Here is a 14783-nt window from a genome sequence, read left to right on the forward strand (position 1 = left end):
AGTAGAAGCCTTTTTAATTTATCTTTATATTCCTCTTATCCAGTGCTTGGCATGCAAGAAGCCCATAATGAATCCTATTGTATAGTTTGTGCACTACACAACAGTAGAGGGAGCCATTTACGTTGTTGTGTATGTAAATGTACCATTAGAATTAAGCAGTGTACAACCTATACAACTAGGCTTGGTGTCCTTGTAATAAATTCGATTTCTAGATCATCTGATGCAGAGAAAGACTAAATATAGCTGGTCTTTTACTTGTTTCAAAAATGTCAGCAGACCTTTTCCATTCCTCTTCATCTATAATTATATTCAGACTCTGAATATGTTGCACGACCAGGAGGTATATTTTCCATTATCATTTGGTATTGGTTTTGAGCCACAGAGACCAACACTGAGCACAAGAAGAGGTTCTTTCTGGATTTTTTTGATAAGTGGAGAAGATTCTGTGTAGTACTCAGAATCAAAGGAAGAACTAAAGAACCAAGCATCAAGAAAAACAGTGAAGAAGGAGACATTAGTAATCTCTACCCCTGTGTTTGTATGATCCAGGGCCATTCACATTCTCTTACTATACTGTCTACTTTAGATCCTCTGAAAATGTGTGTTTGCATTGAAGGGGGTGTTATATGTGCAATTTCTGTGATTAGAAGTCAGTGACCAGAAATTATGACATATTTGAAGGAGGTTTTCCCAGTGGAAAGATGCTGGGGGTTGGCAATAGTTAGGGTAATCTACTGCAGTGGCTGTCAAAGAATCACTCAGCTTTTTTAAAAAAACCTTTGATTATAATCCTGGGAACAAGATTAATTAAGAGCAGTCTGTTTTGCCCAGATTCTTAAGGTTTTCAGTTTTGTATCTTGAATATTGAAGGCAATGCCATCCACTAGTTTCACTTAGAAGTTTAGGATAGGGTAGCTTGAGTGGTTACATTTATGGGATAAAATTTGAGTGCATCTTCCCTCATTTTTCTGAGTTGTTCTTCTAATTTTCGCATGTATTTTCAGAAAGATACTTTTTTACCAAAAAGGCATAAATTTTAAGACCTTTCAGTGCTGATGGGCAATCTGATTATTTTTTTCTATTAAACTTTTTTTCTTTCATTCAGTTGGGACAGTAGATTTTTTAAGGCATATGCAAGCAACGTTGATAGGATTATATACCTTCTGTATATAAAAGAAAAGATTCTGTATAGAGTGAAGATTAATGTATCAAGTGATAATAGCCCCAATTTTCAATTATCCAAGATGGATTAACTAGTTTATAGATTTACCAGAATAAAAAATAACAGCATATTTGAGAAAAACATTAAAATTTTTACAAATTAGTGGAAACATGTACTGTTTATCTTATTTAGAAATACACAGTAATCTGTAGACAGCAGAATGTAACACTACATTGTATATATTGCATTTTGGGCGATGACTCACTTCCTTGCAGTCAGATGAGAGGTCTCTGCAGTAGGCTTTCTCTAGAACAAAGATATCTCCGACATGTATTATAAAAGGAGAGGCAGGAGAAAGCATGGCCACTACAACAAACCAAATCCAAATATTTACAGGTGGAGTTAAGTGAGGAAAGGAGGGGAGAAGGGATAATGTACAAAAGGGCCTGAGTCTCTGTCTTTCTTGAGTCCTAGTGAAATACTGGAGAAGCGTTCATAGCTAAGAGACCTAAAGGAATAATAAATCTTCAAGTAATTATTTATGAAGCAATTCATGTGATAAACTCTTATACTTGTATTGTTTTGTTATTTTTAACTGCAGAATGGTAAATGTATTCCTAACTGTTGGGTGTGATTTAAATGAGTTAAGTTTATAATAAATCCATTTCATCCCTTGTGTTAAAAACGTATTATTTAAGGTTATTTTTATCGTCTTTATCTGGACTTTACCATTCTTCCCTTTACTCTAGTAATCAAGAGTTGATTTCTATATCTGTTTTATAGAAATCATCTTTGTCAGAAATTTGCCTGAAGAAATAGTAAAAAATTATAGTAATTAATTATTGGTGTTAAATTACTTCACTCCCTAGTTCATTCATACCCTTGGCTAACCACACATTTTTTTCCATCTCCAACCTATGGAAGAAATATGACAATATTGTACCAATCACTAATTTTTACAATAATTTATAACTAATGTAATCCCTATTTGTAGAAGGATAGCTTTGAAAAAGTACTTTATCAATTGAGGTCAATGTGAACATCTTACTGAGGGAGTTCAGTCTCTTAAAGAGTTTGGTAAAAGTAGCTGCATCATATAAAATGTAATAATAGAATAAGGCCTATGTATATTAAGATCTAATATTAACAATAAATATGTTTCAGTATGCTTAATTACTATATGGTAGGTCACAGTTTGTGTTCTCTTCTTTTAATTATGTGATAATCTAGCTGACTAGATAATCAGAAAATGTTCCCATCCTTGACATCTAGGAATTGTAGAAAACATACAATAAAAGTCCTTTTACATGCATAGATGAGCCAAAAACAAGAGGGCTCTGGCAAAGAAAAAAATGCAGTAAGCTTCTGAGGTAATGTGATAGTTGTCCTGGTAGGAGTTTGTTGGACTTAAAAATCTGGGTTCTTGGGTTTATCTCCCACATGAAGAAAAAACTTCGTGGCTTTGCAAAGTGGGAACTGAAATGATTGTATACAGCCAGAACCCTTGGGTATCTACACCCTTAATAAAAGTTGGATCTGGTATAAAAGCTTTGCAAACAAGCGCAGGTTGTCAACAGGAAGCATTCTTTGTATCTCAGCCATCAACCCATGTTAGGAGAAAATGGCTCTTTTCGGTATTCATTACCATGAATATGATCCAACATTGAAGCAATTAGTGAAAGCATATGCAAAACTGCTGTGAAAGGGCCCTCTTTCAACTTTGACCTCACAAGGCAACCACAAATAAAGTACAACTAAATGAGTTCACAATTGGATTCCAAAACACAAAGTGACAACATATCCCACTGTAAGAGCCAAGAAGCATGAAAAAGAATATTTTAAAAGACTGACAGAGATTATAAAAAAAACATGTTCACATGATTAAAAACACACAGATTTCAAAATGTGAGAGAAAGGTGTTTTGGAAAAGAGAGGTGATTTGAAAATTGAGGAAAATAAAACATATAAAAAATGTACTTAAATATCTCAATTTCAGAGTTGAAGATCAGAGTAGATGCAGCTGAAGAGAGGACTAATGGATTGGATGATAGATCTGAAGGATTCTCCCAGAAGGCTGCCTAAAGTGGTTAAGAGATGGAAATACAAAGGAGTGCTTGAGAGTTATTGACATCAGAATGAGAAGAGCAAACATGTACCTAAAGGAGTTCTAGGAGAAGAGAGTAGAGAGAATGTGAGATGAATTAGATAAATAGATAATGGTTAGAATGTTTGTATGTTTGTGGATCTTCAAATTGAAAGACATACCAAGTACCAAAGAAGATAAATAAAAAACTCAGGACCTAGACACATCTTAGTGGGACTGCAGAACTACAAAGACAAAAAGAAATCTTAACATTAATCAGAAACAATGTTACATGTCAATTACATCCAATAAAAAATCAGAAACCAAATCAATGAAAGAAGAGCAAGGTGATTACAGACTTCTATTTTTATAAATGCTAGAATAAGATGAAATAATATCTTCAATGTGCTGAGGGCTGATAAAGTCAACCTACAATTCTACAGTCAGCTACTGTTCCATTACGAATGAATGCAAACTAATGAGAATTAAGGAAAGTGTCTGGGACAGTTTAGTATTCATAGGTCCTCACTGAAGGAGATACTGAAGGATGTACTTAAAGAATAACAATCTCTCTAGAAAGTAATGATACAGAGATTACTGAGAAAAGAAATTGCCAAATACATAGGCAAATCTAAATGAGCACTAATGGTTTAGAAAAAACTGTCTAACTTGAGATTTTAAAAATTGAGATGGAATTACAGGAATGTCTTGGAGATATTGTAGGTTTGGTTCCAGACCACTGCAGTAAAGCTAGTCACATGAATTTTTTGGCTTCCTAGTGCACATAAGAGTTATGTTTACAATATACTATAGTCTATTAAATGTGCAAGAGCATTATGTCTAAAAAATTTTACATACCTTAATTTAAAAATACTTTATTGCTAAAAATGCTAACCATCCTCTGGGCCTTCACTGAGTCATAGTAGTAACATCAAAGATCATTTATCACAGATGACCATAACAAATATAATGATAGTAAAAAAGCTTGAAGTATTGTGAGAATTACCAGAATGTGACACAGAGACATGAACTGAGTAAATGCTGTTGGAAGAAATGGCGCCGACAGACTTACACAATGCAGAGTTACCACAAACCTTCAATTTGCAAAAAATGCAGTATCTGCTAAGCACAATAAAACAAAGCACAGTAAAATGAGGTATGCCTCTATAGTGTCAGATAAAAATAACATGAAAGATTGAAGGAAGAGATTGGATTAAAAGTGTTTGATATCCTTGCCTTTTTCAAGAAGAGACCAGAGATACTTTTTAACTTGGAAGCATCTCAAGTGAATATGGTATACAGAATTATGTCCATGTTCTAATCTACAAAACTTGTGACTGTTACACAGCAAAAGGGACCTTGCAGGTGTGATTTTGTTAAGGATTATTGAGATTGGGAGATTATCTGGAATTATCTAGGGGATCCTAATGTAATCACAGGGTGTGGGGAAAGAAGGAGGCAAGAGGGTCGGAGAAAGAGTGTGGTGATGAAAGTAAAGGTCAAAGTGACGCAGTTGTCAGCTTTGAAGATGGAAGGGGACTATGAGTCAAGAAATCCAGGCAGCCTCTAGAAGCTGGAAAAGGCAAGGAAACAGATTCTGACCCAGAACTTCCAGAAGGAACAGAATCATGCTGACACCTTGGTTTTAGCCCAGCAAGTTCCATTTCAGACTTCTGATTTGGAGACTGTAAGATGTGTTAAACTGCTAAATTTGTCGAAGTTGTTATAACAGCAATAGAAAACTAGTACGGGGTACTTTAAAATGTAGGAGTAACTGTAGATCAAACATGATCTAATGTTATTTTTCAAAACAGTAGCAGAAAAATGTGGAAAATAAAACTGCATAGGAACAAAGACAAAAACAGAAGAAAAGGACAAAGGTATAACTTGGTAAATAGCAATCACAAAAAATAGAAAAATCCAAATATGTTAATTATAAAATATTAAATTCACTTATAGAGATAGTATATAATGAGATTTTACAATTTTAGTCATGTGCTATTTATAAGAGAATTAGAGGAAATGAAGGTGAAAGTAAAACAAAGGAAAATATATGCCAAGCAAATATTAATGTTTTACTAATATATTAATATTTGTTAATGTCAGATACAATAGACTTTAACACAGAAAACATTAAAAGGGATGAGTAGGGTTTTACACAGTAATAAAAACAATAATTCAAAATAAATAATAAAAATTTAGAGAGAGCTTCAACATAAACAGCAAAAATTAGTAGGATCACAGGGAAACATCATCAAATTTATAACAATGGAATTTTAACAGCTCTTCCTTAGTAGCAGATGCAAAAATAAATTCAAAATTTCTCATTCTATTGAGCAACTGTATATCAGAGCTTGTTATAACTAGATCTAATGAACATGTATAGCTTTGCTCCAAACTATTAGAGAATATACATTTTAAACATGCACAGAATATTTATAAAACTATGCATAGAGTCATGGATTCTGCTGGATGAGCCAAGCAAGATATGAATTGAAAACTAACCATTGTAATTACCAATGTAGATGTCACTGGGGACATTGAAAGGAGTGTTACACTTAATTTTTAAAGTTATTTTTTGGGGCTTCCCTGGTGGCACGGTGGTTAAGAATCCGCCTGCCAATGCAGGGGACACGGGTTCGAGCCCTGGTCTGGGAAGATCCCACATGCCGCGGAGCAACTAAACCCGTGTGCCACAGTTACTGAGCCTGCGCTCTAGAGCCCACGAGCCACAACTACTGAGCCTGAGAGCCACAACTACTAAAGCCCGTGTGCCTAGAGCCCGTGCTCCATAACAAGAGAAGCCACCGCAATGAGAAGACCACACGCCACAACTAGAGAAAGCCCGTGCGCAGCAACGAAGACCCAATGTAGCCATAAATAAATAAATAAATTAAATTAAATTTTAAAAATTAAAGTTATTTTTCATTTCGGAATGGCATTCAGATGGCTATAATAGAGGAATAAAAATAGTTTTTTCCTTTCTCCTTCACACACAAATTGTTGTATTGTTTCTAATAGTAAAAATTCTATAGAACCTAAATACTCATTACTAAGAAATTGCTTAAATTATGGCACAGGAATAGAAGCAACAGCAACAACAAAAAAACAGCAAAAACATCAACTGACTTGAGAGCTTTCTATGTGCCTGGCATTGTTTTAAATGCCTTGTATGTGTTAACTCATTCAAACCACACAGAAAACCTATGTTTTAAATGTTTTATACATGTTAAATAATCTAAGCTGTACAATAAATCTATGTGGTAAATAGATATCATTATTACCTCTATTTTTTAGGTGAAGTGACTGAGGCACAAGAAGGTTAAGTAAATTCCCTAAGGTCACAAAGCTAGTAAAAGGTAGATAAAAAGTTCTGCTTTCATATAGTTTCCCTTTAAAGCTCATAACTAGTTAGGGAATGCTCTCCAAGATATGGTAGTTAAATAAAGAGAAAATTATAGAATTTTATTCACGGTAATATCCCACCTATGTAAAAATACTAATTTCCTCATGCCTTTATTAAAATTATCAGTCTGTTGCCAATCTTAAGATATAAAATATTATGTTGTTTTAAATTGTATTTCTTACATTTAAATCTTCAATCTGGAAATTATTTTTATGTCATGTGAAGTAGGGATCTTAACAGTATTTTTCAAACAGAAAACCATGTCCTTATACCAGATATTTTTCTTGTAATAAAAAAATGAAATACTATAAAATTCAAAACAAGATGGAATTTTTATGAAATATTGTATATGAAATAGGACACAATGTTTCAGGATTGTATCAGGTAAAAATTATCATAACAATTTAATTCTCACATTTTCTTAGAATTAAAAATCAGTTAATCTTATTTTCAGTTTTATTAAATTCTTGGAGATAAAGAGTATGGGTCAATTATTCATTATAACTATTAAAAATGAGTCACATACTCTGTGGAAGAAACAATATTTTCTATTTTTCTTTCTAGGAAAGATTTCTGTGTACACAAAGATGAACCATGTGATACTGTTGGTAAGTGTACATAAAAATTTTTACAGTTTGGAGGAGACCTGGGGAACTTGAACACACCATTTGTTTAAATATAGAAAATTATTTGAAAGTGCTAGTTTGAATGAAACACTTTTAGAATGTCAGTGATATATGTTTTCAACCTATATGTTTGTCACCACTTCAGTTATTAATGAAACAGCCTGAAGACATGTATGTACTATATATATAGTACTTGTATGTACTATATATTTCCCCCAGAAATATACCCATGGATTCAATAAAATTACATTTTATTCATAAACTGAGGCACAATATGTTAATGTCAGTAGGATTGACCTTTTTCAGGCTAATGGATTTGTTTTTGAGTTATACATTTGAAGTTCTTTGCAGACTGTGAAAGAAAGTCCATCTAATTTGCCCAACAAATGAGGATTTTCTGTACATGAAGTAGCAAATTTTCTATATTTTGTCCTGGATATCTAAAATCCCTAAAATGTAACCATGTAGCCAGTAGAATCCATGAACCACAGTTCTTAATTTTGAGAAAATGCCACATTAATGCTAATATAAATGCATGTATATAAATTTACCTATCTAAAAAGATAGATAGCTAAAACTGTAGATAGATAAAATTATATAACTGTTTATATATATGTTTAGTCTTAAGACACTATATATATGTATAGTGTCTTTTGTTTTTTTATTTTTGGGCCGCGCTGCGTGGCATGTGGGATCTTAGTTCCCCGACCAGGGATCGAACCCGCGCCCCCTGCACTGGAAACGTGGAGTCTTAACCACTGGACCACCAGGGAAGTCCCTGTATAGTTTTAATAAGGTATTAGTATTGGGTTATTGGTAAGGTGCAGTTAAGAGTCATGATCTGGTTTTGATGTGTCATGTGGGGTTCATTAATATAGTGTAGTGAGTATTTTAACTTAACCATCGTTGAAGTGTTATTTATTCCTTGTGAGGCGAACAATAAAAAAGTAGCAAAAACAGAATAAATTAAGCACCACTGGTGCTTAAAAAAGTAATTCTAACTAGTTCTGTTAACTTACGTTCTCACCAGCCTCCTCAGATGACTAAATCTGAGATAATAAGTGGAAAATAGTTATAATAGTATGAAGCAGATGATGATGGAATCAAAGGAATGTTTGATTTAGAAGGGACTGTAAGAATAAAATGAGCTGGACACCTAAGGAAAAGCTGAATTGATTTAGGGATGATCTTCCTAATGTTAACTAACTTGCTTCCTGCAGTTTTGTTGTCTTCTTGCCTGAATCTTCAGAAATTAAATCTTGATATATAGCTTTAATCAACCTAACCATGGAAGCATTTGATTACCAATAAAGCTTGTCCCAAAATAATTACCTTTTCCTCTACTTAAACAACTATGTTGCCCCTAAAGCCTTCTCAATATAGACAGATCAACTTCTTGCCTTAGTAGAGCATCTGAGAGAAATCAGCAACTCGGGCAGTATCTTCCATAACTATGGACTCTCACCACCTCTTTACAGCATGGACTCGTGGACTAAGAAGGCAGTTACTGATGTGAGGCGAACCAATTTCTTTTTGACTGTGACTATGTTTTATATCTTGCTAAATCTGCTAATTGGAAATAGCATGCATATTCATGCTGTGAAACATTTTCTGGGTTGAAGCATATTTGAATAATGAGGTAGCTTGGTATATTTGGAATTATTAGTATAATTAGAATATGTATGGTTCGGTAGCAAAGTGGTGTAATCCATCCCCAGCTCTGTTCATCTTGTCCATTAAGAGCTTGATAAAAACTAGTTTTAAATATTATAGCATAGGATGTGGAAGGTCCAATGTCCTTTCTGAGATCTCTCTGTGTTTCTGAGTGCTTAGATTCTCAAGGTCTTCTCTGGCATCACTAAATCCTAGTTTTCCCCTCTGTATCTTGTGGCATTTCTTTTTCTCATCCCAAATATGAGACAAGCATCTTTTTTCATATTTAGTCTTGAGCAGAGTAAAAATCTGAGATATTTCTTTAGGGGACATTAAATGAAAACCTCTAACAACCAAATCAGAAGAGTAGTCTCTTTATCCCAATCCCTGTCCCCACAAAAAAAATCTTTTCACACGAACCATGCTTATGCCTAGAGACATAACACATTGGTAAGATTTATAAAGACATCTGTGTGAAATAGGCATGGCGGTTGCCACCCTATCACTCATGCATCCACCACTGTGCAGCCGTGATGCCAGGTAGAAAAGGATACTCCTCTACAGTTGGGTCATGATTCGTCCAGGCCTATCAAAGGGATCGTTTCAGGACCTCAGGCCTAAACCAGTCAGCATATGGCATTGCTATGGTTAGGACATGCGACCTGTAACCTATGTCTGCCTTGTGAAGCTGAAGAAAGAAACATTTTTCATGGTTGAAGCTTGGTCATGTCTGTCCCCACTGCGTGTAAACAAGGAAGGATGCAACCATGATTACTATAATCACAAAGGAAACTAGCCTTCAGATGAATCTGAATTCATACACTGCAGAATGGAGAGATGCAGGGTGCCTTTATCCTCAATGACATTGTTGAATTACGGCATCCTCCACACCTTGGACCCAGTCTAACCTTTAGGCTTCTGAATGTGTAAGCCAATAAATATCCTTATTATTTAAGCCAATTTAAAGTTTTCATTTCTGTAGCTTGCAGCCTAAGGCATAGATCTTCCCTGATACTCATGTACTCTTTTATAAGAGAAGAAGAATATGGGGCAATATTAATAATATCCACTCTTATTAGGAGAGTGCTGATAAACTGCTCTGTGATTTGTCCCCCAAATTAAATAAGCATGTGTAGCCTACTGGTCATCTTAACAGCTCTCAGTCTCTAGCATAACAAAACAGAAGAGATTTAGAGCTTAAATCAATTGAATATCTATTGACACACATTTTTAAATCTCCTCATGTAATATTATGGGTTGTTTTTTTGTCAGATGCTTAAGTTCATGTATCCCTTCTTTCTTCTTTTATCTATTTCTTATGTGAAGTCAGTCCATTTCACGTTGGATACTATAGTGAAAATACTGAAAGAGAGGAAGGAGAGAGGAAAGAAGTGGATTTAGTATTTATTAGTTTGGATAATATGGGCCTGAATGGTTACTTTACCATGAAAATTTCCCCTACTCTCCTACGTGTAGTGAGAGGGGAAAGACAGCAGTTAAAAGCTTTGAATTTAGGTTATTAATTTGAATTGTAAATGGAGAGAAATGCCTATATTTTAAAAGCAATGTAATACTTATACTGCACATTGTAACTTGAGCAACACTTTCATGGACATTTTCTCATTTATTTTCTGAAACTCTCTAGTTTTGTTATCATTACTGCTTTACAGATGAAGGAAACGCTGAAACAGAGCAGAACATCAATTTTGAAGTCAGACATCTAGATTTAAATCAGTGCTCTGCTATTTATTACCTACATGAATGTGGACACATTATTTAACACCTTGAAAGTTTGAATTGCTCACCTATAAAATAGAGCCTATGTTATTGATCTCACAAAGGCAGAGAGTTTTTAATTGGCACTCAGTAGGCACTAGTTTCTATCACATCCTTTTACTCCCTGCAGAGAATTTGCACATATGTCCAGCATCACTGTTAGTAAATGCCACATGGTGCTAACCTCTGCCTCAGATCTTACTATAATGAGAGGCAGCTTTCCTTTATAATATGATGCATTTGTTAATCGAGGACAATACAACTAGAAATCTGAAGGTGAGAAAAATATCTTTGAATGAAGTTTTAGAATGAAATTGTGTATATTAAAGTATATAAAGAAATAGCAAATATAAGCTTGGAAGTACCTTTACTTACCAGCATTTAAAATTTGAAACAATAGGATATTTTGCTTGTTTACTGATGCAAAAGATATGTGCATTTTAAATGAGCCGGGCTGTTTCAGTGCTATGGATTATAATAAATAAATGTTTCAGTTGATAAGTTATACTTATTTATTAAGCTTATTTTTGAAAAGCTGTTTAGAGGGTAAAAAGTAAAAGTTGTTTTACTACCTACTCAAGCACATTCTTTCCTCTTGTTTTAGTTAGGCAGATTAGTAGGTAGGTATATAGATACTGGGATGAAAAAAATGCTATTAAATGTTTTAATCAGCAAAATACCAATTCTCAAACATATGTGTGTTCACCTTTTAACATTCCTGAAATTGAGATTAATTTTGTAATCAGTGGCCTATTAGAATTGTGTCATAGTTTCAGTCAAAGTTTTTTAACCTTAGGTTTGGATGAACTATGGTGCTATCCTTAAATTGAAAGAGAAATAAAGTATAATTCCAGATGTAAGTCCCAACTATTACTACTGGTATTGCTCATGAAGTTGCCTTACTTTCTGTGGCAGGCAGAATAATGGGCCCCGAAGATGTTCATGTCCTAATGGACCTGGAACCTGGGAATATGTTAGGTTACATAGCAAAGAGAAATGAAGTTTGCAGGTGGAACTAAGGCTCCTAGTCAACTGACTTTAAAATAGGGAGATTATCCTAGGAAGTCTGGTATGCCCAATGTAATCACAAGTGTCCTCAAAAGGGGGAGAGGGAGGCAGAAAAGCTCAGAGCTGGAGAGGGATATGATTACTGAAGAAAGGCACAGAGAGATGTGATGTGAGAAGGATTCAACTTATCATTACTGGTTTTGAGGATGGAGTCAGGGAGCCCCAGGTGAAGAAATATCTAGAACATGGAAAAAGCAAGGAAACAGATTCTCCACTAGAGCCTTCAGAGGGAGCACAGGCAGCCTCATGATACATTGATTTTAGCCAGTGGGAGCTGGGTCAAACTTCTAATGTAGAGAATTGTAAGATAACAAGTTTGGGTGTTTTAAGCCACTAAATTTGTGATATTTTTGATAACAGCAACCATAGAAAAGCAATATACTTTCCAATAATTAATTACTCCCTCCCATAACTTACGGAGAAGGAGTAAGGAAACATGGTATTCTTAAATCTTTAGACTGTGGGTTCAAAAATTCTGTCTCAGTAGTTTTAAGAACTGGTGAAGGGTTTGGGATTAGATAAAACACTAAAATTTGGATCTGTTATATAAATATATATAAGGAGCAACGAACTGGGGCTATGCTAACAAACATGATTAATTACAGTTGGCCATTTCTAGCTGAGAGACTAGACAAAAAAAGAACCTATATCATCCAGTAACAATCTACGAAATCTAATCAGTCCTTTAAAATCTTTCCAAGAAAATGCCAAACCCTGATGACTTCACAGATGATTTCTACTAAAATTCCAGAAAACAGATCATTCCAATATTATACAAGCTATTTTAGAGAATAGAAAAAGGTGAATTCAAACCATATAAATTTCTTACCATATTCTAAAGCAGACAGTGTAAGAAGGAAAAATAATAAGCCATTCTCACTCAGGAAATAAAAGAAAGAATTCTAAATCAAATATTAGCAGATATTATCTCACAATGTATTTTTTAAATAACCAAGTAGGGTTATTTTATTTGAGATTTATTCTGGAAATACAGGGGTAGTTTAACATTAGAAAATCTTAAAATGTAACTCTGTAATCCAATTAAAGATAAAAACCATATGATCATCACAATGGATAAAGAAAATATCTTTCAGGCAATTCAAAACTCTTGGCAAAATAGGACAGAGTAGGAACTTTATTAACCAGGTTAAAGATATTTACAAAAAATATATGAATGTATTTTTTTAAATAGTGGAGCATTAAAAGCATCCCTTTTGAAATCAGAAACAAGGACAGGACTCTATTTTCACTATTTCTGTTCAATGGTGCATTGGAACTTTTAGGCCTTAAAATGATGTGGACGTCATGATTGTCTACATTGAAAAAAATAGAGAATATGGAATTAATTGTTTAAATTAATGGAAGAGTTAGGTGGTTAGATAGCAAATCAATATTGAATAACCAATGGCATTTTATATGCCAGCAATTGGCAGTGACACATTTTATTTAAAAATTCTTTGAAATATATTAAAAAATACACAAAAAATAAAATTATTTGGAATATATAATATAATAACAAATATCTAAAACATATGGAGAAAATTATTGAGCTATCTTGAAGTTCAGTGAAGAAGACCTGACTCAATGAAAAGATAAAGTGTATTTACGGTCTGAAAGACTAAAGATGATGCAAATATCTATTTCCCTCAAATTGATCTGTTGCTACAACATATTTCTTTAAAAATTTTAACGAATTTTGGAGGAAAATTGAAAGGCTGATTCTAAATGTTATATGGAGGAGCATAGGCCTAAGAATTGCCAAGAGACTAGTGAAGAAAGAATATGGAGAGGAAATCTTCTCTATTAGGTATCAAGATATGGTCTATAATAAATAGGACAATGCAGTTGCACATATTTGGGAAATGAACACTGGAAAAGGAGGAACATGATATTAAGATAGACATTCGGATGGAAAAAAGTTGAAACGAATTCCATATGGTTTAAATTTTTTTAATTTAGAAAAGAAAATATAAAAATATAATTTTATTTTTGAGGTAGAGACAAATTTCTGAAAAAGGACACAAAAAATGTTAATCATGAAGGAAATGCTTAATGAATTCAACTATATTTATATTGAAAAGTTCTATCATAAGATATCATATTGACAGTAGAGGAAGAAACCAAGCTTCTCTCAGGGAGAACACACCATATCTCATGGATTTTTTAAGGTGCCTTCATTGTCATTAATTTTAAGATATGCCATTATTTTACGTTTCTTTTTTCTAAAGAAAAAATATGATGAATTCTAATTGTAAGACGTTATTTTAAGATGTATCACAATGTGAAATAATGTGAATCTTGGAATTAGTGTTCTATAATAATTGCAACACATGTAACCAACAAAGTATCAGAACCCAGAGTATAAAAACAACTTCTCTGGGACTTCTCTGGTGGCGCAGTTGTTAAGAATCTGCCTGCCAATGCAGGGGACACGGATTTGAGCCCTGGTCCGGGAAGATCCCACATGCCGCAGAGCAAATAAGCCTGTGTGCCACAACTACTGAACCTGCGCTCCAGAGCCCGTGAACTACAACTACTGAGCCTGCGAGCCACAACTGCTGAGCCCATGCGCCACAACTACTGAAACCCACACTCTATAGAGCCCGTGCTCTGCAACAAGAGAAGCCACCGCAATGAGAAGCCTGGGCACCAAAACAAAGAGTAGCCCCTGCTCACCGCAACTAGAGAAAGCCTGTACGCAGCTACAAAGACCCAACACAGCCAAAAATAAATTAAAAAAAAACAAAAAAAACCCCCAACTTCCCTAAATCAGTAAGAAATAAACAAGCAGATAGACATGCTAAATACAGTGTCCCCCTTATCCGAGGTTTCGCTTTCTGCGGTTTCAGTTACTTCAGGCATCCAAGGTCTGAAATAATAAATGGAAAATATCAGAAATAAACAATTTGGAAGTTTCAAACTGCGCACCATTCTGAGTAGCGTGATGAAATCTCCCACCACCTTGTTCTGTCCCACCTGGGACCTCAATCATTCCTTCCTCCAGTGTTA

At 34.3% G+C, this 14783-nt stretch overlaps 1 protein-coding gene and 1 long non-coding RNA gene across 2 annotated transcripts in view; one reads left to right on the top strand and one right to left on the bottom strand.

Moving 5' to 3' along the window:
• ADAMTS19 (ADAM metallopeptidase with thrombospondin type 1 motif 19) overlaps positions 1 to 14783 on the top strand; it is a gene marked incomplete at its 5' end in the record, with an annotated part of 291838 nt that overhangs the window by 95885 nt on the left and 181170 nt on the right. Inside the window, one exon of the mRNA XM_082380775.1 lies at positions 7216 to 7259. Within this exon, the coding sequence (XP_082236901.1) occupies positions 7216 to 7259 (44 nt within the window). The remainder of the gene's footprint in view (positions 1 to 7215; positions 7260 to 14783) is intronic.
• Positions 1 to 14783, bottom strand: part of LOC309623705 — a 393796-nt gene that overhangs the window by 90832 nt on the left and 288181 nt on the right. The gene's annotated exons all lie outside the window — the stretch shown is intronic.

The sequence above is a fragment of the Balaenoptera borealis genome, assembly GCF_965194805.1.
Source record: "Balaenoptera borealis genome assembly, chromosome: 2".
Lineage (NCBI taxonomy): Eukaryota > Metazoa > Chordata > Mammalia > Artiodactyla > Balaenopteridae > Balaenoptera > Balaenoptera borealis.